General features: G+C 43.9%; 1 protein-coding gene and 1 long non-coding RNA gene across 3 annotated transcripts in view; one reads left to right on the top strand and one right to left on the bottom strand.

The window, feature by feature from the left end:
- The window catches only part of FBXO36 (F-box protein 36), a 105,359-nt gene that overhangs the window by 6,032 nt on the left and 71,988 nt on the right, over positions 1-27,339 (bottom strand). The window contains exons 3-4 of one of the 2 annotated variants that reach the window (XM_027965281.3): positions 16,992-17,164; positions 995-1,221 (exon numbers count right to left, since the gene is read on the bottom strand). In XM_027965281.3, the coding sequence (XP_027821082.3) occupies positions 1,003-1,221; positions 16,992-17,164 (392 nt within the window). In that variant the 3' untranslated portion in view covers positions 995-1,002. The remainder of the gene's footprint in view (positions 1-994; positions 1,222-16,991; positions 17,165-27,339) is intronic. The other variant, XM_060410456.1, reaches the window with a different exon arrangement.
- Positions 4,019-9,383, top strand: LOC132659231 (uncharacterized). Its single transcript, XR_009599430.1, has 2 exons — positions 4,019-4,273; positions 5,190-9,383. It is a non-coding gene; the product is annotated as an uncharacterized LOC132659231 (long non-coding RNA).

The raw sequence follows: 27,339 nt of genomic DNA, 5'->3' as shown, positions 1-27,339 counted from the left end.
AAGCAGACTCACAGGTCTAGAGAAGAAACTAGTGGTCACCAGTGGGAGGCAGGAAGGGGAGGGGCAACATAGCTGTGGGAGAGTGGACAGTACTAACTGCTGGGAAAAGATAAGCTCAAGGATGTATTGTACAACATGGGGAATACAGCCAATATTTGGCAATAACTATAAGTGGAAAGTAACCTTTAAAAATCTGTATAAAATATTTTAATAAAAATAAAGATCAAACACCCTCCCCGCAAAAAAAAAAAAAAAAATCCCTGTTATGAAAGTGATGATACTCCAGATTCCTTGTGGGGAGCAGCATCTCTCTAAGAAATATCTACAGGTTTATTTGACAACATCAAGTCCTGGGAAGTTAAACTCTGCACCCAGTCTACGAGCAGAATGTCTAGGCTTCTCTCCAGCTACGTCCCAGGGGGCCAGGTCAGAGGCTGTCCACGTGGGGGACACACGCCTGGCATCCCTGGTCCACAGAGTGGGGGCCCTGAATACCAACTTCAAGGAGCAGAGTCAGGGAGGCAGCTGCCCTCATGGGAGCACTCCCCCCCACTCCATGGCCCCTCTCCCCTCATGGCTCCCTGTGGGCACACTCAGCCACCTACTCTACTCATGGGTGAACTCAGATGACACAACACCAGGAAAAACTCCAAAAGCCCACTTCCCCCTTTCCAACGCCTAGATAAAATACATCTGAAATAAAAACCTGCCAATAATCACGTATTGTTTCCATACAGCAGAAGTCTCTTTTCTAATGTGGTGGCAGGACATGGGGGCCTCCTGTCCTGCAGCCCCCCACCCCCGAGTAGTGCCAGGGTCATGACCTGACCCTCCTTGACCTGTAGCCGAGACTGTGGTTCAGGCAAAAGGCCTGGCAGAGGCAGGCGTGGTGCTGCGTGTGTGTGCGCAAATACTCTATTACTCCTTGAATCAGCAAGGCCTTAGCGCTTAAGGGACGGCAGCAGAAGAGGTCTGACCCGGAAGGAAAACGCACCGTGCCTCTTACTTCCCAGCGGCGGGAACGTGCGCGTCTAGAGCTGACTGCTTCCTCTGGCTTCCCTGCCGCTGCTTCCTCTTGCGGAGGTGCCGCTGGAGCTGCAGCTTGTTGGTGAAGTACATCCGTCTCCAGCCCAAGTCCTGGGCCAAGGCTCGCATGTCGGGAGTGATGTGGTCACAGGAGCTCCGGACGATCTGCTCCCACAGTTCCTCCGACATGCACAACTGTGGGTAGAAGTCAGAGGGCGGTGACATCACACGCGGGTTAAGGGAAAGTCATTCACTCACTCACTCAACATTGCTGTCCAACTCCTGCTGCCCGTGAGACCTGGGAGGAAACACCGCGGATGCACGGAGAGGTGCAAGCCACAGTTCCAGTTCGTGAAGTTTCCTCTGTGGGGAGAGAGGCAAGCACCCAAGTATCTAAAGGACTGAGCAATACTCAATTAAGGGAGTAAACTGAGTCCTGATCTCATTTGAGATGCAAAATGCCAGCTAGTTATAAACAGTGCCCATACTACATAACATAGTTTATGCAGATAGCCTGGTAGGGTGAATTTCTGATTAGCCACATAGCAGAGGCTGACAATGTGTGGTTGACCCCTCTTCACCTAGGGCTGCAGGAGCATTGCTAACTTCTGCTCAGGTGCCTTCACGTTAAACCCTGGCTTAAGTCACCTCTGGCTTCCCAGGTGGCTCAGCGGTCAAGAATCTGCCTGCCACACAGGAGAGCCGTGGGTTCGATCCCTAGGTCGGGAAGGTCCCCTAGAGTAGGAAATGGCAACCCACTCCAGTATTCTTGCCTGGGAAATCCCATGGATGGAAAAGCCTGGAGGGTTACAGTCCATAGGGTCACAAAAGAGGCGCACAGGACTTAATGACTAAACAACAACGGATAAGTCACCTCTCCCCTGGGGTTGTTCAGCGGACACCTTAGCTCACTGCGGGCTGCTCAGTCGTGAACCACATTGAAACCGACAAGCAGCCCTTGGAGACTGCCAACCAGCACACCTAAAATTTACACACTCCTGGGCCCAGGGTCCTGTCCACAAGTTTCTCTCCAAGTCGTTTGCATGCTTGACATCACACCATGCAGCAGAGTGGTCTGAAAGATTCAGTCTGCTCCCTGAGCCTGCAGGCACAGGGCAAAGAGAGCCGTTCTCTGGAATACCGTCCCCGGGATGTCCTTCTTCTGTCTGGCCCTTTACCTGAGGCCAGGAGGTTAAGGACAGACAAGACCCCTCCAGCCTAGCATCTTCACAAGACCATTTTGCCCTCCCTCAAGCTCAAAGCTGCTACAGTTCAGCTTCCATTAACCAAAGATTTCCCACCAGGACTTTTCCAATTGCTACCATCATTTATGACAACGCTGTTCATCGGCCTCATGCTACTAAACATTCTTACCATGGAGATTTTCTGACCCCTTGCTGCCATGCCCCCAAATCCTTCTTAAAGCTTCCATTACATTTATTATCTCTGACCTTAGCAATGGCCATGGTTTGTTTTTTGGTGCGTGTATGCAAGACCAGGAGCATTGAAAGTTGCTCGGATTTTTGACGTTGCACAGTGATAACTCCAGCAACTCAAAATGTGCTTGAAGAAGGGTCCCATGTGGGCCCCAGGACACTTCCTGGCTCCACTCTTCCTGAGCCAACTGGACACTCAGGGGAGTTCGTCGCCAACCTGATTTCCCCTTTCTTGGGTTCCATCTAGTGGTCATCACATGTGACAATCCAGCAGTGGAAAGAATAGCAGGAGTTCCCTAGTCACCCAGTACTTAAGAATGTGTTTTCCAATGCCAGGGACTTGGGTTTGATACCTGGTTGGGGACCTAAGATCCCACATGCCGAGGGGCAACTGAGCCCGTGCACCATGACTACCGACCCCATATGTGCTCCTCAGTCTGACTTCTAGGCTCTTCTCCACACATACCCTTCTTCTCCCATTTAAACATGCAAACAACAGTGGCAGCACAACATACTCCACCTAGTCCTCCCACGGGGGAAAATGTGTCTGTTCTTTGCCTTCCACTCTTGCCACCCCATTCCTGCTAAATCCCAACAGTCACTGCAGACCTCTGGATGAGGCCTGTTCCTTCCAGTTAATCCCAGTTCATCTTTGTATCCTAGAATTATAAACTCAATGGGTACCGACTTGCCTACTTAAAATACTAGGCGAAAGGGAAAGAGGAAATACTGGTTTACATGCAAATGCATGTATCACTGGGTGAGGAAGAAAATACAGGGAGCTACTGCAGTCCTGGATTCTGAAACTGGTCACCAGCAGGAGCTGTGTTTGTGATTTTCTCATTCTACTACCTGTTCCATCTTCCTTTTGTCCTCAGCTTATTTAACTTCTATGCAGAGTACATCATGAGAAATGCTGGGCTGGAGGAAGCACAAGCTGGAATCAAGATTGCCAGGAGAAATATTAATAACCTCAGATATGCAGATGACATCACCCTTATGGCAGAAAGTGGAGAGGAACTAAAAAGCCTCTTGATGAAAGTGAAAGAGGAGAGTGAAAAAGTTGGCTTAAAGCTCAACATTCGGAAAACTAAGTTGGTCCCATCACTTCCTGGGAAATAGGGAAACAGTGGAAACAGTGTCAGACTTTATTCTTGGGGGCTCCAAAATCACTGCAGATGGTGACTGCAGCCATGAAATTAAAAGATGCTTACTCCTTGGAAGAAAAGTTACGACCAACCTAGATAGCATATCCAAAAGCAGAGACATTGCTTTGGCAACAAAGGTCCGTCTAGTCAAGGCTATGGTTTTTCCAGTGGTCATGTATGGATGTGAGAGTTGGACTATAAAGAAAGCTGAGCACCAAAGAATTGATGCTTTTGAACTGTGGTGTTGGAGAAGACTCTTGAGAGTCCCTTGAACTTCAAGGAGATCCAACCAGTCCATTCTGAAGGAGACCAGCCCTGGGTGTTCTTTGGAAGGAATGATGCTAAAGCTGAAACTCCAATACTTTGGCCACGTCATGCAAAGAGGTGACTCATTGGAAAATACTCTGATGCTGGGAGGGATTGAGGGCAGGAGGAGAAGGGGACGACAGAGGATGAGATGGCTGGATGGCATCACTGACTCGATGGACATGAGTTTGAGTGAACTCCGGGAGATGGTGATGGACAGGGAGGCCCGGCGTGCTGCGATTCATGGGGTCACAAAAAGACACAACTGAGCAACTGAACTGAACTGAACTGAGTACCTGAACTGGTCAAGATTCTATACCTACTGATGTGATCCAAACCTTCTCCAATTCCTGCCAGGTGTGAACACTTCTTGATCTTATAGGTAGAAGATATTTTAGTTTTCTTAATTAGGTTTTGCCATTGAATGTGCCAGTATTAGAAGGCATTTGCCAGAGGAAATCTCTGGTGGTCCAGTGGTTAGGACTCTGTATTTTCACTGCAGGGGGCCTTGGGTTTGATCCCTGGTGGAGGAAATAAGATCCTTGAAAACCATGTGGTGCAGCCGAATTTAAAAAAATATATATATATATATATATATATATATATATATATATAGAAACAAAAAACTCAGCTCATGTGCATGGGATGGTCTGAGTCCTAGAAATACTTCTCTATAATTCTCTGTGAACCAGCAAGTCTATTTTTCTCTGGTAAATATGATTAATCACCCGAGTCAATATAGTAGTGTTCATTTGGGTAGTTTTTTCTTTTTTTTTTTTTTGCCTGTTTGTCCAGTGGCATTAGGAGCCCCAGATAGACTGGGAACACTTTTAATTTCTAGTTTGGTGGAATCATTCTTGTTCTTCACGTGAATGTATTGCTTCTTTGACCATCAACATTTCTAGCCTAGTAGCAGCCCAAGCTGTGAAGAAGAAAGCAACATTTTTTTTTCACATTGGTGATTAGGTGTGACTCCGAGAGAGGGTTCTCCCACGTCCATCCTTCGGTTGTAGCTACAGAAGAAAGAGGACCACACTCCACTCAGTGACTGGGAGCATGTATTACATCCTGTCAGACTGCGCACCAACCTTTCCAAAGTGTTGTCTGTTAGCTGATGAGATAAGGGAGTAAGTGCCTCCAAAAAGCCATTCCCTCATTCCCTGAAAACAACTATTTCTAGATAGTGGAGGGTATGCTAAGAGTGGGAAATTTTGTACTCATTATCTTATGTATTTATATCTGTTTATTTAATAAGTGAATTTATTTATTTCAGAAAAAAAATCATCTGAAGCAATCTTGTGCGGGCTACCATGATGGAAAAATAAGACATTCGGTCAATTTATACACGATGTTGCTGAAGTGTGTGGGCTGCCATGATGGAAAAATAAGGCATTCAGTCAATTTATACACGATGTTGCCGAAGGAGCATGGTGTGCCAGGAAAGCGGAACCAGACCCACAGCAGGAACCTCACCCAGGGAAGACACGGCACTGCTTCCTCCACGGTGGAGAGGGTCCAGAGTAACTGACCTGGCGGTGGTGTTCAGTCGTCAAGTCACGTCCGACTCTTATGCGACCCTGTGGATTATAGCCCACCAGCCTCCTCTGTCCATGGGATTTCCCAGGCAAGAATACTGGAGTGGGTTGTCATTACCTTCTCCAGGGGATCTTCCCGATCCAGGGATTGAACCCACATTCCTTGCTTCTCTTGCATCGGCAGGCAGATTCTTTACCACTGGCGCCACCTAGAAACCTGTGTAACCCACTGAGCACTTTGTCAACGACTGGACCCTGCCCTTTGAGTACCTTCCCGAGGGCTCAGCATTGCCCCTCCTGTGACAATGGCCAGATTAATCTTGAAAATAGGAGACTCATGTGGTTGAGTCCACGTACAATTTCCATCCTTGCCACCTGGGCACTTGGTTTTATGAACCCAGCCGGGGATAGGAGATAACTAACGTCCATAGAACAGACCCCCTCATTCATCTCATTACTGAAGATGTCCTCGGCACTGCATGCTCTTTGGTGAACAGTCACATGGGACACAAATATCCTGAGTCTTTGGATTATTCTGAAAAGTCAATCCAAATACCTCTTTCCCCAAATTCCACATTAATCTCCAAATCTTGTTCAAGACCATCTATGCAAAACATCAGCATTTGCCCCACAGGAATTCAAGAGCTGTTTCTCAGTAGCAGAACAGTTATCTGCAAAAGCATCCATGCCTTTACTCTAAAAACCTCAGAGATATGAGCTGTAATTTTCCTGATGATGCAACGATCAAGATAGACCATAGCCATACAGGCCACAGACACTCTAAGTACCAATCTGCTGGATTGTAAGGAGCAAGTGATTCATCCGTTTACCCTGCATTCTGGACCAGCTGCTGGGTAAACTTAAATGTGGCAGCTTTATGGGCTACTTGGTAAATGAATCAGAGAAGCAAACTCAAATGTGTTATATATTACCTTGAAAACTAAAAAGACCCACAAGGAGCTGTGCTGCTTTTTTAGCACGCGTCAATTCAGTCATTTCTGATTCTTTGCGACCCTATGGACTGTAGCCCACCAGGCTCCTCTGCCCATGGAATTCTCCAGGCAAGAATCAACTGGAATGGGTTGCCATTCCCTTCTCCAGGGGATCTTCCCAATGCAGGGATAGAACCCAGGTCTCCTTCACTGCAGGCAGATTCTTTACCATCTGAGCCACAGGGAAGGCCTTTTTGAGTAGCAAGTTACAATAAGGCAATGGATTCTGGATAACACACGGAGATGGCCGGCCTCTCAGTTCTTGAGTTCATCTCTAACTCTTTCACATATACATATCTTACACCAAGGCACCTAAGGTATCTGCTTCCCTTGCTCAGCAGCATGATGTCATCAGTGTGGAACAGCATGTGAGAAGGTAAAGGGATCAATATTTCTACGATGTAAGTATGACTTACAGCTGGAGAGCCAACATAGTACTCAGGCAAAATGATGAAGGTGTGCTGCTATCCTCACCAGGTGAAGGCAAATCTCCTGTGGCATTCCTTCTGGAAAATTCAGGAAGATATAAGGAGGGTGCATAACAGGTAGTGGCAAGGTAGGAGGTGAGAAATGATCAGACTGTAGATATATTTTGAAGGCAGGGTTCATGTGACTTGCTAATGAATTAAATGAGAAGCAAGAGGAAAAGGAAGAATTAAAGATGAGCTCTTTGACTTGAACAGCTATGTAAATCATGTTCAGTTACAGGACAGTGATGCCTTTAATAACCTGAATCCCTGAGGGACTTTATGGAGCAGGGCCTCCTGTCAGCCTCCAGTGGGTATGAATCATGAGAGAAATGAACATCTATTATTGTCTCAAGCCCCTGGAGTTTTAGGGTGGTTTGTGACCCCAAACCACAATCTCTTACCTGGTCTATCCTAATATGATGAGTACTGAAAACTTTTCTAGTGTTTGATATGTGACTGCTATTTAAGGATGACTACAAGCTTTGACTCCTTCACAAGATATGATGGGGTCCTTCTTGTAGTGAAACTCATTCAGGATGGATCACCTTTGGGCAATCCCATCAATGAAATGAGAAACTGGTATAGACTCAAGCCATCCTCTGATTTTATCCATTCTGTTGGTACAAATGCCTGGAAAATCCCAAGGACAGAGGAGCCTGGCAGGCTACAGTTCATGGGGTCACAAGAGTTGGACACAACTTAGCTACTAAACCACCAACCAGCACAAATTCCAAGGTTGCAAAGTTGGTTCAGCAGAAATGCTGTTGCTGTTGCTTAGTCACTCAGTCATGTTCAACTCTTTGCGACGCTATGGACTGTAGCCCACCAGGCTCTTCTGACCAGCGGATTTTCCAGGCAAGAATACTAGAGTGGGTTACCATTTCCTTCTCCAGAGGGTACTCCCCATGCAGGGAATGAACCCAGGGACCTCCTGAGGCTCCTGCATTGCTGGCGGATTCTTTACCACTGAGCCACTGGAGAAGCCCTGTCATTAGAAATGACTCAGAGGTAAATATTCTAAAGATGTATTAAAAAGGAATCTGAGCTATCACAAGTGTACAGTAACATAGCAGGAAGGATGGGGCTTCCCTGGTAGCTCAGATAGTAAAGAATCCGCCTGCAATGCAGGAGACCCAGGTTTGATCCCTGGGTTGGGAAGATCCTTTGGAGAAGGAAATGGTAACCCACTCCAGTATTCTTGTCTGGGAAACCCCACGGACAGAGGAGCCTGGTGGGCTACAGTCCATTGAGTCTCAAAGGGTTGGACACAATTGAGCAACTAAGCACAACACACACAGAAGGACAGTGGCATGCTCTGAGGCGTGAGGACCTTTCCTGCCTTACTGCTCACGGGTGCTCCCATGTGACCTGAGGAAAATTCTTTCAAGGCCATGGCCTGTCATTGTGGGACCTACCTGCTGCAGCTCTTGTTTCACTGAGTGAAAAAACACATTCGCATACTTAACTCCATCTTATAAGAGAGAATATTTTCCTGTGTTCTTCAGGTACCAAGGTAGACAAGGTAACCAGCAAACACAGTTGATTTGAGCACTGGCCCTGACACTTAATGATTAAGTCCTCCTGGGCATTCTACTTACTGCTCTAAGCCTGTCTCCACATCCGATCTTGCATTTGCTCATCTAAGGAGCAGAATAAAGTGATTTAAGCACACTGGCCACTGAGTAAGGCTGCCTGGGCGCAGCACTAGACTCCACTGCGCATTACTTGTGTGCTTTATCTGAGTCTCTATTTCTGCCTTGATAATCAAGACTGGGTGGTCTCTACCCAACCATCCCACAGCTCTGTTTGAGGACTGCACTGGATTATGTACATCCAATGCTTAGCACATAGTAGGTATTCAATAAGTGGTACTTATTGTGACTACATGGAAATGATGTTAAACTTTTAGTGCTGTGACAATTACTAGGGGTGACACAGGTAAAGTACACGGAAAGATGTAATTGATGGGGAGGAAAGGGAGACGGAACAGATGCTACCTCATCCACTTCTGATAAGACACCGGGAAGAAAGTTCCCACGGGCACCTAGCTACTGGGGGGCCAGTTCAGTCACCAGGGTTGGGAGTCTGGGGAGGTCCAGCACCAGGATTGAGAGCTCCCCCCACCATGTGACAGCTGTCTGAAGGTGAACTGACCCTGCGCCTGACTGATGTCGGACCCACCTGGTGTGTGGACCCAACTGGTCATACCAGCTGCCACTACCCACCCCATCCATGGCTTCAGGAGGCCAAGCAGTCCACTCTCACCACCCTTGGCCTGGCCTGCTTTGTTCCCACGCATTCTGCTTTCTTTCTGGAGAAGGGGAAAAGCATGTAAGCATTATCTCTGTTCATGATACTGTTATACCCACTTTGGAGCAGAAAGCAGGCTATCGTCTTTACTTTCATACTTCATGCTGGTCTCAACATATTTCAATAAAGGAAAAGAGTGAACTACAAACAGAAATGAATAGAATAATAGGGCATCATCATTTAAGACCCTTTCTGCATAAATATTAAAGGCAAAAACTATTATATTCACATCATGAACGTTACTGTCAAACAGCAATACTGAATCTTATGATACTGACAACCCTCCAGACATTTTGATGTTAGGCAGGTCGTTCATTGTTTTAATCCCACCTTCAACAGCCCTTCAAGGTCCAGTTTCTCTACTCAGATTACAACATATTCTAAATATAAACAATAAAGGGAAACTCTTAAAAAGATTTCTTAGTATTAAAAAAAAACAAACATATCTGAACCTCTTTTTAAAAATATGAACTCTAGATGATTATTTCTTTCCCAGCACAATACATTTCAGGGTGTCAGTGTATCTTATATAACAGAAATTATGGGAGAAAATGATGAGGTTTTGGGGGGAAAGGAAGGAATTCTTGGAGCTGAAATTTCCACCAGTGTAACTTCATTTATGGATCATTGTATTTCATAAGGAAAATATTTAGTTTTATTTTGCATTACAAGTTGGTCCACAAAATACCCCCAGCCAGGACTCACAAACCCTAGGGCTCTTTTGCTTGATACATCTCAGGGTGCAAAACACAAAATACCCATCTTGACTGAGTCTAGCCACTTGGATCCAAAACTTAGCTGATCGTGGATTTAGCTCCCCCTGGTGGTGGTGCATGAACTTAACATACATGAACTATGCAGACGTTCTAAGGGATCCTTGAGTTCAGTCCAGTTCAGTTCAGCCACTCAGTCGCCTCTGACTCTTTGTGACCCCATGGACTGCAGCACGCCAGGCCTCCCTGTACATCACCAACTCCCAGAGTTTACTCAAACTCATGTCCACTGAGTCAGTGATGCCATCCAGCCATCTCATCCTCTGTCGTCCCCTTCTCCTCCTGCCTTCAATCTTTCCCAGCATCAGGGTCTTTTCAAATGAGTCAGTTCTTCGCATCAGGGATCCTAGGACTTATCTATTAATAGCTAAAATCTTTCCTTTTACAATGTGAAAGTTAAGGCTGAGAGGGGATAAGGGTGTGACTGCCCAGGGTTCATGGTGGGGAGTCACTGAGTGAAGAACAGAACCCAGCTCTCTGGCCTCAAGCTGATTTCAACACCCACACTCTCTGTACACAGTGGAGATGTCAAAATAACCCCGTTGTGGCTTGCCTGCTTGGCCAGACCTGGGACTCACAGTCATAGAGAATTTGGGACCATGAGGAAAAATCTGCTCTCCATAGGCCAAAACGTGACAGAGGAGAGACTTTCTTCCTCAGCGGGTTTCATGGGGGCCTGTTCCTGAGTTCCAGACAAGACAAATATGTCCATTTGCTGGTCACGGTCATACCCACCTCCTCCCATCTGGACCTCAGCAGCCCCCAGGAAGGTCCCACATGGCAGCCTCACCTCAGTGAGCCCACCACAACCCCAGGGCTGGCCCTCGGTGTGACGTTCTGGTGTCCCAAGACACAGGATCCACCTTTCAAGGGCGTGCTCATCTGAGCCAAGTTCCAATAAAGAGGAGGGGCTTCCCTGGTGGCTCAGATGGTTAAGAATCCACCTGCCAATGCAGGAGATGCAGGCTCGATTCCTGGGTCGGGAAGAGCCCCTGGAGGAGGAAATGGCAACCCACTCCAGTATTCCTGCCTGGAGAATCCCAAGGACAGAGGAGCCTGGCAGGCTATAGTCCACAGGGTCACAAAGAGCCGGACACGACTGAAGCGACTTAGCGCACAGGATGCAGAGTGACTGTGTTGGTTTACCCAGAGAAATACACCCTTCCAGCTCACCAGACCTTTAGATGCTCATCCCTGGAGGCTCCATGGTTTAGTCAACATGAAATCAGAGCAAGACCAGGCAGCCAGATGGCCCTCATCACTGGTGGCATTAAGTGGGATAAGTGGAAACTTACAGACTTGGCTGTGGGCTAGCACCACGGGCTCTCCCAGGCTCGGACTCCTGCCCACCAGAGTCCCCACACCCTCTGTGTCTCTCATGTGTCTTTATGCTTCCAAGGCAAACTCAATTTTGCAGAGTCTGGTCTGGCCATAGTCTGGGGAGTTATTTATAAATAGCAGAGGGAAAACCACTTGAATGTCTATCATTAGGGATCTGGTTTTAAAAATTACAACTTGTCCATATAACAATAACTTAAATCACTTTTCTAAATTGAAGATTTAGATGTAGACATGAAAGAGATCTAAAATATGTTTTAGATAAAAACACGGACAGAGCACAATGTATAAAGTGCTACCATATGCTTTTATGCTTTTTAAAAGAGTGTGTATATATAGATGTTTATATGCTCACACACCACACACACACACACACACACTTACATGTGCATAGACTCTCTGGAAGGACATACAAGACACGGGAAATATGATTGTTGCTGGAGATGAGAATTAGAGGAATGAGGATCAAGAATGGGAGGGAAATTTACTTTTTACTACACATTAAAAGACATCATTTTTTATTCAATTGTCAACCTGGTTATTGCAATGCAAATCAATTTTCTTTTTCAAAAATAAAACAAAATTGACATAACACAAAACCCAAACAAGGGAGGGGACATTCAGGAGTTAAGAGTGGTGGGTCAGAAGGGAGGACATTCCTTCAAAAGAAAGTGTTAGTCGCTCAGTCATGGACTCTGCGACTCCTATGGACTGTAGCGCACCAGGCTCCTCTGTCCATGGGATTCTCCAGGCAAGAATACTGGAGTGAGTTGGCATTTGTTTCTCCAGGGGATCTTCCTGACCCAGGGATTGAACCCGGGCCTCCTGCTTTGCAGGCAGGTTCTATACTGTCTGAGCTGAAGGGAACAACGTAAGAAAGGCCTAGGGGCGCAGAGAGCTGAGCACACAGGATAGCGCACGGTCTGCCTTGCTGGGGCTGTGGGCGGGAACCGGGGCTGGGACACAGTGGCTTGAAGTGCCAGCCAAGACTATGGATCCCATTCTGAAAATGATGGACATAGCTAAGGGTCACTGAGCAGGGCAGTGACATGACCAGCGTGTATTTTAGAAAGCCACCTTCAGCCCCCACAAAAGGTTTAGCCAATGAATCAGTGAGCAAGCCACCAGGAAGAAACCCACCAGAGAATCCTGGAAGTGGAGATGGGTCAGGGAGTGGGAGGCCTCATCCTTTGGATGTGACAACCAAGAGGTTACTGTGAATGAGGCCAGAGATATTAGGAGGCGTGGACAGAGGGGAGATGAGAGAGGAGGGATAGGCAGACAGAAGACCCGGGATTCCCAGAATTCTGGATAAGATCAGTGAAATTTTTAGAAATCAAACCAAACAACAATTAAGAACCAAAAGATTGCTCACTTTGTAATTCGCCAAGTAAGGGTAATTCGCTAAAATTATCATGTTTTAATACCATTGTTTTATAAAAGAAGGGATATTTTAAATCTCCCTCCAGTAGGAAGGGCTGACCTCTGTTAAAGAATGGTCATTCATATGTAACAAATTTATATTATCACCTGTCTCTGTGTGTGTGTGTGTGTGCAGTCACTCACTCATGTCTGACTCTTTGCGACCCTGTGGACTATAGTCCCTCCAGACTCCCCTGTTCATGGTATTTCCCAGACAAGAATACTGCAGTGGGTTGCCATTTCTTCCTCCAGGGGATCTTCCCAATCCAGGGATCAAATTCACATCCCTTGCATCTTCTGCATTGGAGGGTGGATTCTTCACAGTGTCACCAGGACACACCCTTACTGTTCCCATTTTCTCAGGGATTATAAAATCTCAGTCCGCTGAATGATGCTGGTTTGCTGAGTGTGAACCGACATGTAAATCCTTTTTTTTTCCCCCAAACAAGGAAGGAAAGAGATTGAATAAGAATAGAGCCAAGAGGACTTCCCATGTGGTCTAGTGGTTGGTGACTGAGAATCTGCACTTCCACTTTGTGCGTGCTAAGTTGCTTCAGTCGTGTCCGACTCTGTGCGACCCTAAGGACTGTAGCACACCAGGCTTCTCTCTGTCCATGCGATTCTCCAGGCAAGAATACTGGAGTGGGTTGCCATTTCCTCCTCCAGGGGATCTTACCAACCCAGGGATCAAGGCATATAAATTCAATCCAGGGTTGGGGAAGTTCCATATGCTGTGCAGTGTTGGAAGACAAAAAAATTTTTAATAAGAATATAGTCAAGAGTTTTTTTTATGAAAGATGAGGCTGATTTGAGAAAAATCAATATACTGAGAGGAAAAAACAATTGAAAGATTTAGAAATAAGAACTAAATGTAACGTAGTATCCCAGATTGGATTGTGAAACACTGAAAGGACGTTGGTGGAAAAAGTGATGAAATATAAATCAAGTTTGTGGTTTCGTTAATAGTATTGTAGCAACATTAGCTGCCAAGTTTTGATAAATGTCCCGGGTTAGGGGAAGCTGGGTGAAGGTCATATTCAAACCTTTTGCATTATCTTTATGACTCTTTTATAAATCTAAAATTTTTATAAATAAAAAGCAAAAATGCACGTAACAACAAGTACACAGAGGAAAAAGGGCTTCCCTGGTGGCTCAGTAGTCAAGAATCTGCCTGCCGCTGCAGGAGACACGGGTTCCATCCCTGATTTGGGAAGATCCTACCTGCCGCAGAGCAACTCAGCCCGTGGGCCACAACTATTGAGCCTGTGCCCTAGAGTCTGGGAGCCACAACTACTGAGTCCACACTCCACAACTACTGAAGCCCGTGCACCCTAGAGCCCTCACTCCGCAATAAGAGAAGCCCTCCCAGCTCAACTAGAGAGTAGCCCCTGCTCGCTGCAGCTAGAGAAAAAAGTCCGAGTGCAGAACAAAGACCCAGCACAGTCAAAAGAAATAAATAATTTTTTTTTTTCAAAAGAAAGAAAAAGCAGATAAGTGACAACCTGAAATCCCTCCAGCTAGACCTTGGCACCAGATGGCAGGTGGCACTGACCTGGAAGAAGAAGGAGCCCTCCCTTCCTGGGACCACAGGAAAGGGTGGGATAGGGACATGAATAATTTGCCAATAAACCTGCCCCCAGTTCAGGATGATGAGCTCCTCGGGGTCAGGGACTGATGGACTCATGTGGCTGCCTGCGACGTATAGAAGGGTTTTTCCTGTGTCGTCAGTGCTCAGGAAATGTTCATGGATAATAAATCAATTCCATGACTAAAAAATGCCCCCAAAGTTTGAAATAGAAGACTTCTTAATAAAATAATGTAATAACTGATGGGACAAAAACAAAAATGAAAGTAGTTTATAAATGAAGGGGAAAGTAGGCAAATGACCACAATATTCAGACTAACGGCAGAAATGAAAGGTTAATATTACACAGAAAGAAAAAAAAAGCAGCAGCCTTGGATCATGTTCCATCTTGGAATAATTCTGCTCCGCAAGGATTCTGAGGGCTGAAATCAGCAACCTAGAAAAGCCCTACTTTAGAGCTCTGGGTAAATTATGGAGGCTATTATCAAGATTGCACTAAAATAATGGCAGGACATTGAGAGGGAGAGGACTAGCAAGTGGAAATGAGCAAAACCCGGAGGAAAGACAGCTGCTCCATGTAAGGAATCGATTCCTTGAGCTACTGCAGCTGCTGTTATTTTCCATCAAATCCTTCCACTGACTCTCAGGACAGACCCAGGCCCCGAGAGAAGCTTTCATACATTCCCACTCCTATATTTTATTCACTTACAACTCTCCTTCAGTGGTGATCATCTTGTGATGTATAGAAATAGCAAGTCACCATGCTATGCACCTGGAGCTAACACAGTGTTTTAAGTCAATTACATATCAATTAAAAAACAAAAAACCAAACAGCAAACAAACAAAAATCCTCTTTCCTTTAAAAATATGAATAATCAGCTTCCTAGCAGCAACAAGTTCAAAACTCTTAACTTTAATACCTTTTCTTAAGTGGAAAAAAAATATACGGTATGATGATTATTCATAATACTTGTTTCTGGTCCTCAATTTTACGGTGGGGGGAAATCAAGTATATATGTTTTTGTACTAAAAAGGGGTATACTAAGTAATACAGACTGTACAAGTTAAAATTAATATATAAAAATGAAGAAATTTTATTGTATAACTATGGAAAAAACATTGACTTTTTAGATAATAAGATTATGATTTGAATCACCTTGGGAGATATTGCACACTCTCTTGTGAACGGACATTGCCCTGGTACATTACAGCTAAATACCGAGTTAGGGTTCTTGATGTGCAAACAACAGACTCCAACTCTGATTAACTTAAGCCCATGAGGATGATGATGAAAGTCACTCAGTTGTGTCTGACTCTTTGAGACCCCATGGACTATATAGTCCATGGAAATCTCCAGGCCAAAATACTGGAGTGGGTAGCCTTTCCCTTCTCCAGGGGATCTTTCCAACCCAGGGATCGAACCCAGGTCTCCCACATTGCAGGCGGATTCTTTACCAGCTGAGCCACAAGGGAAGCCCAAGAGTACTGGGGTGGGTAGCCTATCCCTTCTCTAGAGGATCTTCCCAACCCAGGAATCGAACCTGGGTCTGCTGCATTGCAGGTGGATTCTCTACCAACTGAGCTGTGATGGAAGTCCAACTTAAGCCCAAAAGCATACTAAATCATTTCAGTCATGTCTGACTCTTTGCGGCCCCATGTACTGTTGTCTGCCAGGCTCCTCGGTCCATGGGATTCTCCAGGCAAGAATACTGGAGATGGGTTTCCATGCCTTCCTCCATGGGATCTTCCCAACCCAGGAGCTGAAACTACGTCTCCTGTGGCTCCTGCACTGCAGGCAGATTCTTTACCACTGAGCCACCAGGGAAGCCCCATAATGGAAGGATAGTATGTGTGTGTTTAGTTCACAGCAGCACTCTCGAATGAACGGCTGAAAGGGCAGGAACCAAGACCTAGGGAGAGGAACTAACAATAGGTGCATCAAGGTCCTAATGTTGGTTGAAATTACCACTGTATTTTCCATTCTTGTGTCCTTCTGCTGAGGATCCAGAGTTAGTAAGAGAGCTTTGACGAGCTTGGGGCATGGGGCAAAAAACAGGCACTACAATGAACAGCGCCTGAGAATCACCAATAGTGGGAGGACAGGTAATTCAGAAAAGGGCTCTTACTGGAAGAAATGGAAGTGGATGGGGAGTAACGACTACTTGCCTTCTTCTCTTATGCCACCATGCCTCCGCCCAGTTCCTGCCTGGACGTGGAATGCCCCTCTGACCTGGAATGTCTCTAGCTGGCCAGACCACATGACAAACTCCTATTTTCCCCTCAAAACCCAGATAAAGTAACCCATTTGTGTGAAACCAGGCAGAGGAAATCACTTTGTACTCTTTGTGCCTTTTCACACTTCCCTTGTTGAATTGCTAACACTACATTGTAACGATTTGTACTTGTATGGCTTTCTATTAGACTGTAAGTTTCTTAAGTGCAAGAATAATGTCTTTTCAACTCTGTTGCTTCTGTGCCTAGGACAGTATCTGTCATAAATAAGAATTCAACACATGCTAAATGCTTGCTGAAATAAATGTAAATAACAAATAACACTTCTATAATTAACAATAAGAAACCCTGAAACAAAATTAAACAATTTTGAGGAAGCACCAGGACAATTCTACAGAGACACAAAATAATCTGTTACCTTTGCAAATCTCCGTGATGTTTGAGAAAGCCTGGCAATGTCTTCAAGATCCAGATAAGAAATGATATTCAGCAGCAAACTGTCTGAGAGGCGTTCAAGGAAGTCAAATTTACCTTCACATAAATTGAAGACATAGTCTAATATTTTTGAACCAAATACTAAGGCAATTTGAACTGTAATTCAAAAAAACCAACAAAACAACATGGTTATCATGTGCAGTCACATAAAAGCTAGGATCATTATCAGTAAGACAAGCTTTGAGGCATCTTGCCCTTGAGAGCAATGTTAGAGTTGCTGAGTCATTCCTCCTTTCACCAAGCTGTCTCTGGGGCCAGTGGTATGTATTTACGAAGTATTTGTTTCCAGCAGCTGCCTTTGCCCTGAGATCTAAATCTTTTAGGTATACTCAGGTTGAACACAGTGATGAAATGAACCAAATTCCAGTCCAGACACCTGACTTAACTAGTCTTCATGTCATCCCCATCTTCATCCTCCCAGTCGCCGACACTAGGCAAAATGCTGGTCCGTGTCATTTTTTTCTACCCCTCCATCCCCAAATTGCTGTGAAACACTTTAATAGCCCTTAATTTTGATCGATTTTTGTTCTCTTCTTGTTATACATTGTTTCTCTACCAAACTTCCTTCTTCACCTTCTTTCATTCTCTTGAAATTGTGAATCATGAGTGGTTAAATCCAGGGGGTGATTTTTTTTTTCTTCCTTTTGCTTATCTGTATTTTGCAATCTTTTTTTATCATAAACTCTGTATTACCAATGTAATTTTTTTTCATAATCTAGAACGAATGGATGGAAGGAAGAAAGAAGGGAAGAAGGCTACCGCCCTTTTATGAGAAAGAAAAATGGGGTTACAACAGAGGATTTTATGCATGTGGATCACAGTGGTTCCAGCACTGGGGACTTTGTTTCTTGAAGCTCATTTTTTACTTCTGCCTCCAAAAGCACCACTGTGTCTGGCCTTTCTAGAGAACTTCTCTCAGAATAGACAGAATGGATTCTCTACAGGGGACTAAGTGTCCAAGATTTGGGGACACTTCCTTCCCAACATGGAACATTCCTTCCAGGGCAAGTGGGATGAAGCTGTCAAGAATACTGGGCTCCTTGCATAAGCAGGCAAACTGGTGATCCTAGAGGCTGATAGCTCTCCAATTTCAAAACGAATGTAAGGTGAGGGCTATGTTTATGTAAAAGCTCTGATTGTGGTAACCTGGAAGAGCCAGCCATATAAGGTATCTCTCCAAAACTGGTCAGTCCAGCTTTCTAGAGGCATTAAGGGTTTTAGCTGCTTCTAAATCACAAGTGCTTCTAATTCAAAGCCCTTCTAAAGTCCAAGGTTTTTCTTGGGAGGAAAATAACCCCTCAAAAACTCATCCTCACAGGGTACTTTTGTGAAGAACCCCTGGCTCACCAGCAGAATAAGAAGGAAAAAGAGGCACTTACTTATTGGTAAAACAAAACCTTTAGTATAATACATTTCTTTAAAATAATTGGAGATATTTAAACATTTTAAAATGCCAGGAAAGCATGCTCAAAGTACATGTTCAGATGTACTTTAGAAAGTCTCTACCAGGACTTCCCTGGTTATCCAGTGGTTAGGAATCCTCCCTCCAATGCAAGGTCTGTGGGTTCAATCCCTGGTCAGGGAACTAAGATCCCACCCACGTGCTGTGGGGCAACTAGGTCCACAGGCCTCAACTAGAGAGAAGACTGCACACTGCAACAAAGATCCTGTGTGCCTCCACTAAGACCCAACACAGTCAAAATAATAAATAAGCACTTTTTAAAAAAAGAAAATCTCTTCCAATAAGGTCTTTTAAGTTAAAGTTATAAAAGCTATAAGATACAAAGTTATGAAAGTTAAAAGTTAAAGTTTATAAAATGACATATAGCCCCTAAGTATGTAATGGGGTAGTTTCAAAGTATACAGGTATGGGGGTACTTAGAAAAAATTTTTTCCATGTTTGTGTGTGTGTGTTTTTTTCTTTTTTATAGCCAACAGGTCACCGACTTTAACTTCTTTTAAAATAAGGAAAACAAGGTTAGAACAAACTCCATTTTGAAGAGTAAAATTTCTTCATGTTGGATTGTGTGACAGGCAGCCTTCCAGACAGACCCTGCGTCTCTCCTCCTGGACTCACACCCCTGTGTGTTCCCAGCCACAGTGAATGAGGGCTGGCCTCGGTAACCAAGAGGAATTGCAAAAATATCCCAAGGCTGGGTCACCGAAGACATCGGGGCTTCTGTCTTGGTGTCCCGGATCACTCACTCTCGGAGAAGTCAAGAGTCATGACCTGACACTACTCTACAGCACCGTGGAGAGGTCTGTGGGGAAGGAAACTGAAAGAGCCGTGTGTGGGGGGGGTGTGTGTGTGTCTGTCCCCATGTGAGCCATGGTGGAACTGGATCCTCCAGCACCAACCAAGCCTTCTGATGACTGGGGTTTAGACAACATCATGCAAGATCCTGGAGCAGAATGGCTGAGCTATGCTGCTCTCAAATTCCTGACCCAACTCTCTGAGTTAACAAACGTTTATTATTTTTTAGGGTTTCCCAGGTGGTGCAGTGGTAAAGAATCCAGATGCCAGTGCAGGAGACACAAAAAGAGAGGGTTTGATCCCTGGGTGAGGAAGATCCCCTGGAGAAGGAAATGGCAACCCACTCCTGTATTCTTACCTGGGAAATCCCATGGACGGAGGAGCCTGGTGGGCTACGATCCATGGGGTCATAAAGAGTCGACACAACTGAGCGTGCGCACGCGCGTGCGTGCGTGCACACACACACACACACACATTGTTTTAAGCCATTGAGTTTGGGGGTATTATTACACAACCATAGACAATAAAGATTTAGGTACTTGCAACTGTTGTGGAAACCTAGAAGGTGGGAATGGATTTGAAACTGGAAAGTAGTGGAAATTTGAATGAGCTTGAGGACAGTATGCTGTGAAAGTGCTGCACTCAATATGCCAGCAAATTTGGAAAACTCAGCAGTGGCCACAGGACTCGAGAAGGTCAGTTTTCATTCCAATCCCAAAGAAAGGCAATGCCAAAGAATGCTCAAACTACCGCACAATTGCACTCATCTCACACGCTAGTAACGTAATGCTCAAAATTCTCCAAGCCAGGCTTCAGCAATACGTGAACCATGAACTTCCAGATGTTCAAGCTGGTTTTAGAAAAGGCAGGGGAACCAGAGATCAAATTGTCAACATTTGATGGATCATCGAAAAAGCAAGAGAGTTCCAAAAAACCATCTATTTCTACTTTATTGACTATGCCAAAGCCTTCAATTGTGTGGATCACAATAAACTGTGGAAAATTCTGAAAGAGATAGGAATACCAGACCACCCGACCTGCCTTTTGAGAAGCCTGTATGCAGGTCAGGAAGCAACAGTTAGAACTAGACATGGAACAACGGATTGGTTCCAAATAGGAAAAGGAGTACATCAAGGCTGTATATTGTCACCCTGCTTATTTAACTTCTATGCAGAGTACATCATGAGAAACGTTGGGCTGGATTAAGCCCAAGTGAAAGAGGAGAGTGATAAAGTTGGCTTAAACTCAACATTCAGAAAACTAATATCATGGCATCCAGTCCCAGCACTTCATAGCAAATAGATGGGGAAACAGTGGAAACAATGGCTGACTTTATTTTGGGGGGGCTCCAAAATCACTGCAGATGGTGACTGCAGCCATGAAATTAAAAGATGCTTGCTCCTTGGAAGAAAAGCTGTGACCAACCTAGATAGTATATTAAAAAGCAGAGACATTACTTTGCCAACAAAGGTCTAACGAGTCAAAGCTATGGTTTTTCCAGTAGTCATGTATGGATGTGAGAGTTGGACTATAAAGAAAGCTGAGCACCGAAGAATTGATGCTTTTGAACTGTAGTGTTGGAGAAGACTCTTGAGAGTCCCTTGGACTGCAAGGAGATCCAACCAGTCCATCCTAAAGGAGATCAGTCTTGAGTGTTCATTGGAAGGACTGAGGTTGAAGCTGAAACTCTAATACTTTGCCCAGCTGATGAGAAGAGCTGACTCATTTGAAAATACCCTGATGCTGGGAAAAATTGAGGGCAAGAGGAGAAGGGGACAACAGAGGATAAGATGGTTGGATGGCATCACCAACTCAACGGACATAAATTTGGGTGGACTCCAGGAGTTGGTGATGGACAGGGAGGCCTGGTGTGCTGCGGTCCACTGCATCGCAAAGAGTCGGACACAACTGAGCGACTGAACTGAACTGAACTGAGAAGAATGTTAGTTAAAGTCTGAAAATCCTTCAGTAAATATTATACTGTGCTCCGTCACTCAGTCGTGTCTGACTCTTTGCAACCCCATGGGCTGTAGCCTGCCAGGCTCCCCTGTCCATGGGGATTCTCCAGGCAAGAGTACTGGAATGGGTTGCCACGGCCTCCTCCAGCGGACTCTTCCCAACTGAGGGATCAAACCTAGGTCTCCCACATACCAGGCGGATTCTTTACTGTCTGAGCCACCAGGGAAGCCCAAATATTATAGTAAGTAAATAGAAGTCTGACAGACTCTGAGGAGGCTTTACAGGGTAGGTTTAAAGAAAAATGAGGAAAATATTATTTAAAAAAAAAGAAAACTGGAGAAAAGGGAGGAAAAAGCTGGAGGAAAGGGAATCCTTGCTATGTAGTGGCAGAAAGTTTTGCAAACTTCTGAATGTACATTGTTCTACAATTTGGACTTTAAAGGAAAGCACATGCGTGTTTTCTATACTCAAAACTCAAAACAGAATTTCTTAAACTTTTTTTAAAGATTCTATTCTTAACTATAAAAAATTGTAAGGTAATTGGGAAGAATTTGAGCAAAACATATATAAGGCCATAATGAAGAAAATATTAAACCTAAATAAATGGAGGGAAATACTATGGTTATGTTAGGAAGACCAAAGGATCACAGTTCTATCAAAAGCCTAGAAAGTCAATCCAAATCCAATTAGAATTTCAGCAGGGAGCTCTGCATAGATTTACCAGCTGATCTTAAAGCTCAGAGGCAGAATAAAAAATCAAGAACAGCCCATGTAAATAAAGAATAGAATGAGGGGCTTCCCTGCTGGCTCAGTGGTAAAAGATCTGCCTGACAATGCAGGAGACATTGGTTTGAGCCCTGGTCCAGGAAGATCCAGGAATCCCATGCAGCACAACTACTGAGCTTTTGCTCTCGAGTCCTGGAGCTGCAACTACTGAGCCCATGCACTGTAACTGCTGCAGACCATGTGCCCTAGAGCCTGTGCTCCACAGGAGAAGCCAACACACAGAGAAGCCCACGGACCAGAAGTGGAGAGCAGCCCCTCCTCGCTGCAACTGGAGAAAGCCTGCACAATAAAGAAGACCCAGCGCAGCCAAAAAATGAATAATTGATTAATTTTAAAAAGACTGGGACATCTCGGAAGGCTCCGTGGATGGGAGTCTGCCTGCCAACGCAGGGGACACTGGTTTCATTCCTGATCCAGGAAGATCCCGTATGCCTCAGGGCAACTAAGCCTGTGCCACAACTTCTGAGCCCGTGCTTTAGAGCCCTCAAGCCACAACTACTGAGCTGACGTGCTCCAACTGCTGAAGCCCATGCATCTAGAGGCTGTGCTCCACAACAAGAGAAGCCACGGCAATGAAAAGCGCATGAATGGCAATGAAGCGAAGCCTCCAGTTGCTGCAACTAGAGAAAGCCCACTTGCAATGATAAAGGCTCAGTACAACCGAAAAATAAAAAATAAATACATTAATTAATTAAAAAAAAAAGAATAGAAGGGGGAGGCAGATGAATTCATCTCCACAGGTAAGAGAACTTACTATAAAAATTGCAATGAGAGCAGCGTAGTTGGTGTAAGATGAATAACTGACCAACAGAATTAAATATCCCTGGAAATGGCAGATGTACACTGGAACTTGCAACATGTAAGGATGGGATTACAAAACAATGTGGGATAATAAGCTACCCTATAAATGGTGCTGGCCATATTGACAGGCCATACAGAAAAATAATAATATTTCATATCATCATAACCAAAAGCAAACTTGAAATAACTTAAAGACCAAATATGAGAAACAAGTCACCAAATATTTATAATTGAACACAGGAGCATATTCTTATGAAATCAAGGTAGGAAAAGATTTCTTAAACCAAACACAAAAGTACAAGTCATATATTAAAAGACTGATAAATTTGAGCTCCATTAAAACCATAAACTTCTTTATGGGTAAAACTCATAAACAAGGTGAAAAGATAAACCAAAGAGTTGGTGAAATATCTGTAGCACATACAGCCAAACCAAAGAACTGGTATTCAAAATATACACGAAAAGTTTCTACAATGAACACGAAGAAGGCAAACAACCAGACAGAAAAAACGGACAAAGGAGATGAATTAGCAGCTCTCAGAAGGAAATTGGTCAATAAATATAAGAAGGGGTATTCAACATCATAACTAACCAGGGAATTTGCACACCCAGCTTGGCAAAATTAACATGTATCTCTGGTTACACTAAATGTTGGTGAGAATGTGGGGAAATAGCATCTCTCTCATAAAAGGCCAATGGAAATATATTTAAATCATTTAAAATGATTTAACTTATTGGAGAGCAGACTATCAATACCTAATAAAGTTGAAGAGGCACATATTTTACAACTCAACAAACACACCACAATGTGCTAGATTTAGAGAAATGTTTACACATTGCACTAGGGTAAATGAAGATTTATTGTTGCAAAAAAGTGGAAACCACCTAACTCTCCTCTGTAGGGGAGATGATTGAGTGAACTGTGGTTTACAATATAAAATACCATAAGCCATTGAAATGAATGAACTTGAGAGAGAGAGAGATATATATTTGTCAACATGGATAAATCTCAAAAAGTGTTCAATGATAAAGTTGAAAATATAGTATACCACTTATGTAAAAATGTAAGCTTACAAAGGTAATATGTATAATTGGTATTTGTGACTATGTATAATAAAATGTGCTTGGAAATGATACCAATTTCAGAACAGTTAGTAGAAGGGAATAGAGCAAAAATGGGTGAGGAGCAGAAATTTGACTATATGTGTAAAATTTTAAACGTTTTTGAAAGACATTAAGTAAATATGGGTCTCACTTCAACAGCATTTGTATTAAAACTGGGATAATAAAGAGAAGATTCTTAGGGCCCTAAGAAAGGATAACACAAAATTAAAACAATTCAAAAAAATTAAAGCCATTCAGAGTAGATTTTTGGATCATATGTAATTATGCTAGAAATCAAGAAAAAATGTAATCAAAAAATTCCTAACTATCTGGAACTTGAGATGTTTCTAAATAATCTGTGGATCAAAGAAGAAATCAAAATGAAACTTAGAAAATATTTTACAATGAATGAGAATAAAGATGCAATATATCGAAACTTTCCTAACACAGATACAGCAGCACTTAGGGAAAATTTAGAGGAGAAATGGCTGAAAACAGTAATTTAAGCTTTCATCTCAAGCAACTAGGAAGAGAATAACAAATCAGACCTAAGAAAGGTAGGAGGAAGGAAATAATAAAAGAAAGAACAGAAATCAACAATAAAAGTAAACAACAATAGAGAAAATCAACGGAGATAAAAGTTAGGTCCTCGAAAAAACAAATAAAATGAATGAACTGCTGACAAGGTTGATCAAGAAAAAAGAGAGAAAGTTCAAATTACTATTATCAAGAAATGAAAAAGAGAACAGCACTACAGATGCTATAGACACTGGAAAGGAGAGGATGTATGAGTAACTTTGTCGTTCTTGTTCACTTGATAAGTCGTGTCCGACTCTTTGTAATCCCCTGAACTGCAGCACACACCAGGCTTCCCTGTCCTTCACTATCTCCCAGAGTTTGCTCAAACTCATCTCCATTGAGTTGGTAATGCCATCCAACCAACTTATCCTCTGTCGCCCTTTTCTCCTTCTGCCCTCAATCTTTCCCAGCAGCAGGGCCTTTTTCAGTGAGTCGGCTCTTACCCCCACATACTTGATAAATTGAATAAAAAGAGGTAAATGTGACAAATTTTAAAATCTTTTGTTAGTGGTGTTGGGTATCTCGGAGAAGGCAATGGCACCCCACTCCAGTACTCTTGCCTGGAAAATCCCATGGATGGAGAAGCCTGGTAGGCTGCAGTCCATGGGGTCGCTGAGGGTCGGACACAACTGAGCAACTTCACTTTGATTTTTCACTTTCGTGCATTGGAGAAGAAAATGGCAACCCACTCCAGTGTTCTTGCCTGGAGAATCCCAGGGATGGGGGAGCCTGGTGGGCTGCCGTCTATGGGGTCGCACAGAGTCGGACACGACTGAGGTGACTTAGCAGTAGCAGTTGGGTATCTAAAATATTATCTTCTGTTCTTTTTTGTAGCTTTAAGATATTTCTGAATTTTAAAACTTTTAAAGGGAAAGGTATAGAACATAATGTACAAGATTCTTCTTTTTGTGTTAACATATTTTGTATATATGGATAGACTATTTCTTGAAGGGTATATATGAAACTGTTAGTGATGTTGTCATGGGAACTGAGAACTTGGGGCCAGAAGAGAACATATTTTTATCCTATACCTTTAAAATTGATTTATCTTTTGTTTTACTACATGCATTTTATTTGTGCTTTTTAAAATATCTCGAAAGTTAGGTAATATAAAGTGGTAAAATAACAGAGCTTTACTTAGGTCTGTCTCCCCTGCTCTGTAGCCCAGAGCCAGGCTCCCATGCTTCTATCTCTTGCTCCCTTCTGCCTCCCTCTTCACCCAAGGAACGTGATCCCAGTTCTGCAGAAATTCTAGAGATTCAGACTGAAGACAAGGAGCAGCTGGTTAGGGAAGACAGAGAGAAGAAGAATGGACTAAGATAATGAAGTCCCAGGTCAGTGGTGGAGACATGGGCCTCAAGAAAGGACCTAGAGATAAGGGATCAGGGATCCATGGAATGGTGCTGGCCCAGCTTTGAGAAGAAGGTAAAGACTATGTTCTTTTCCACCTTCAGATTCAAGGTGAACCAATATTCCTAGGATCTAGAACTCAGGCCAATATTTTAGGATTAGTTTTTATTTGTGTTATCATTTTCCTTTATAATTCCCATTTCAATCATTGTCCCACTCTCCCCATAAATCATCTAAATACCTAAAGAATTTCAACACTTTGACATCTATACCCTGTCTCCTACATTTCCTTTCACATGCAATAGCAGAAATTTAAAAAAACCCTTGCCATTTGGTTCAGAAAATATGGTTGTTGAGGTCACTTGGTTTTATCACAGGGATTTCCGTGGATTGGCCTAAATACTTAACCACAACTTATAATTCACTAAAGATCTAAGCAACCAACTTAAAACTGGAGATAAGTTGGAAAACAACTTATTTTTAGGTGGGATTCAACCTCAACCCATGCATGAATCAGCACTTTCAACTGAGGTTATGTGGGCACACCTTTGCCCTAAACTAAATTTTAAAAAGTATTTCTGATAGCTAATTTTCTGGTTGTTCCTATCTATTTAGCTTCAGTTCAGTTCAGTCGCTCAGTCATGTCCGACTCTTTGCGACCCCATGAATTGCAGCACGCCAGGCCTCCCTGTCCATCACCAACTCCCGGAGTTCACTCACACTCATGTCCATCGAGTCAGTGATGCCATCCAGCCATCTCATCCTCTGTCGTCCCCTTCTCCTCCTGCCCCCAATCCCTCCCAGCATCAGAGACTTTTCCAATGAGTCAACTCTTCGCATGAGGTGGCCAAAGTACTGGAGTTTCAGCTTTAGCATCATTCCTTCCAAAGAACACCCAGGGCTGATCTCCTTCAGAATGGACTGGTTGGATCTCCTTGCAGTCCAAGGGACTCTCAAGAGTCTCCTCCAACACCACAGTCCAAAAGCATCAATTCTTCAGCACTCAGCCTTCTTCACAGTCCAACTCTCACATCCATACATGACCACTATTTAGCTTAGTGAGGAAAAAAAAAAATCTATAGCTATTTCCCGGAGAAGGCAATGGCACCCCACTCCAGTACTTTTGCCTGGAAAATCCCATGGATGGAGGAGCCTGGTGGGCTGTAGTCCATGGGGTCCCTAACAGTCAGACACGACTGAGCGATTTCACTTTCACTTTTCACTTTCATACATTGGAGAAGGAAATGGCAGCCCACTCCAGTGTTCTTGCCTGGAGAATCCCAGGGACAGGGGAGCCTGGTGGGCTGCCATCTATGGGGTCGCACAGAGTTGGACACGACTGAAGCGACTTAGCAGCAGCAGCATAGCTATTTCCTCAGATTTTTAGAGTCCTCAGAGGTGGGAAAAAAATCCAGCTTCATAGACAAATGGGCAAAGA

The sequence above is a fragment of the Ovis aries genome, chromosome 2, assembly GCF_016772045.2.
Source record: "Ovis aries strain OAR_USU_Benz2616 breed Rambouillet chromosome 2, ARS-UI_Ramb_v3.0, whole genome shotgun sequence".
NCBI classification, from domain to species: Eukaryota; Metazoa; Chordata; class Mammalia; order Artiodactyla; family Bovidae; genus Ovis; species Ovis aries.
This window is presented reverse-complemented; position numbering and strand designations above follow the sequence as displayed.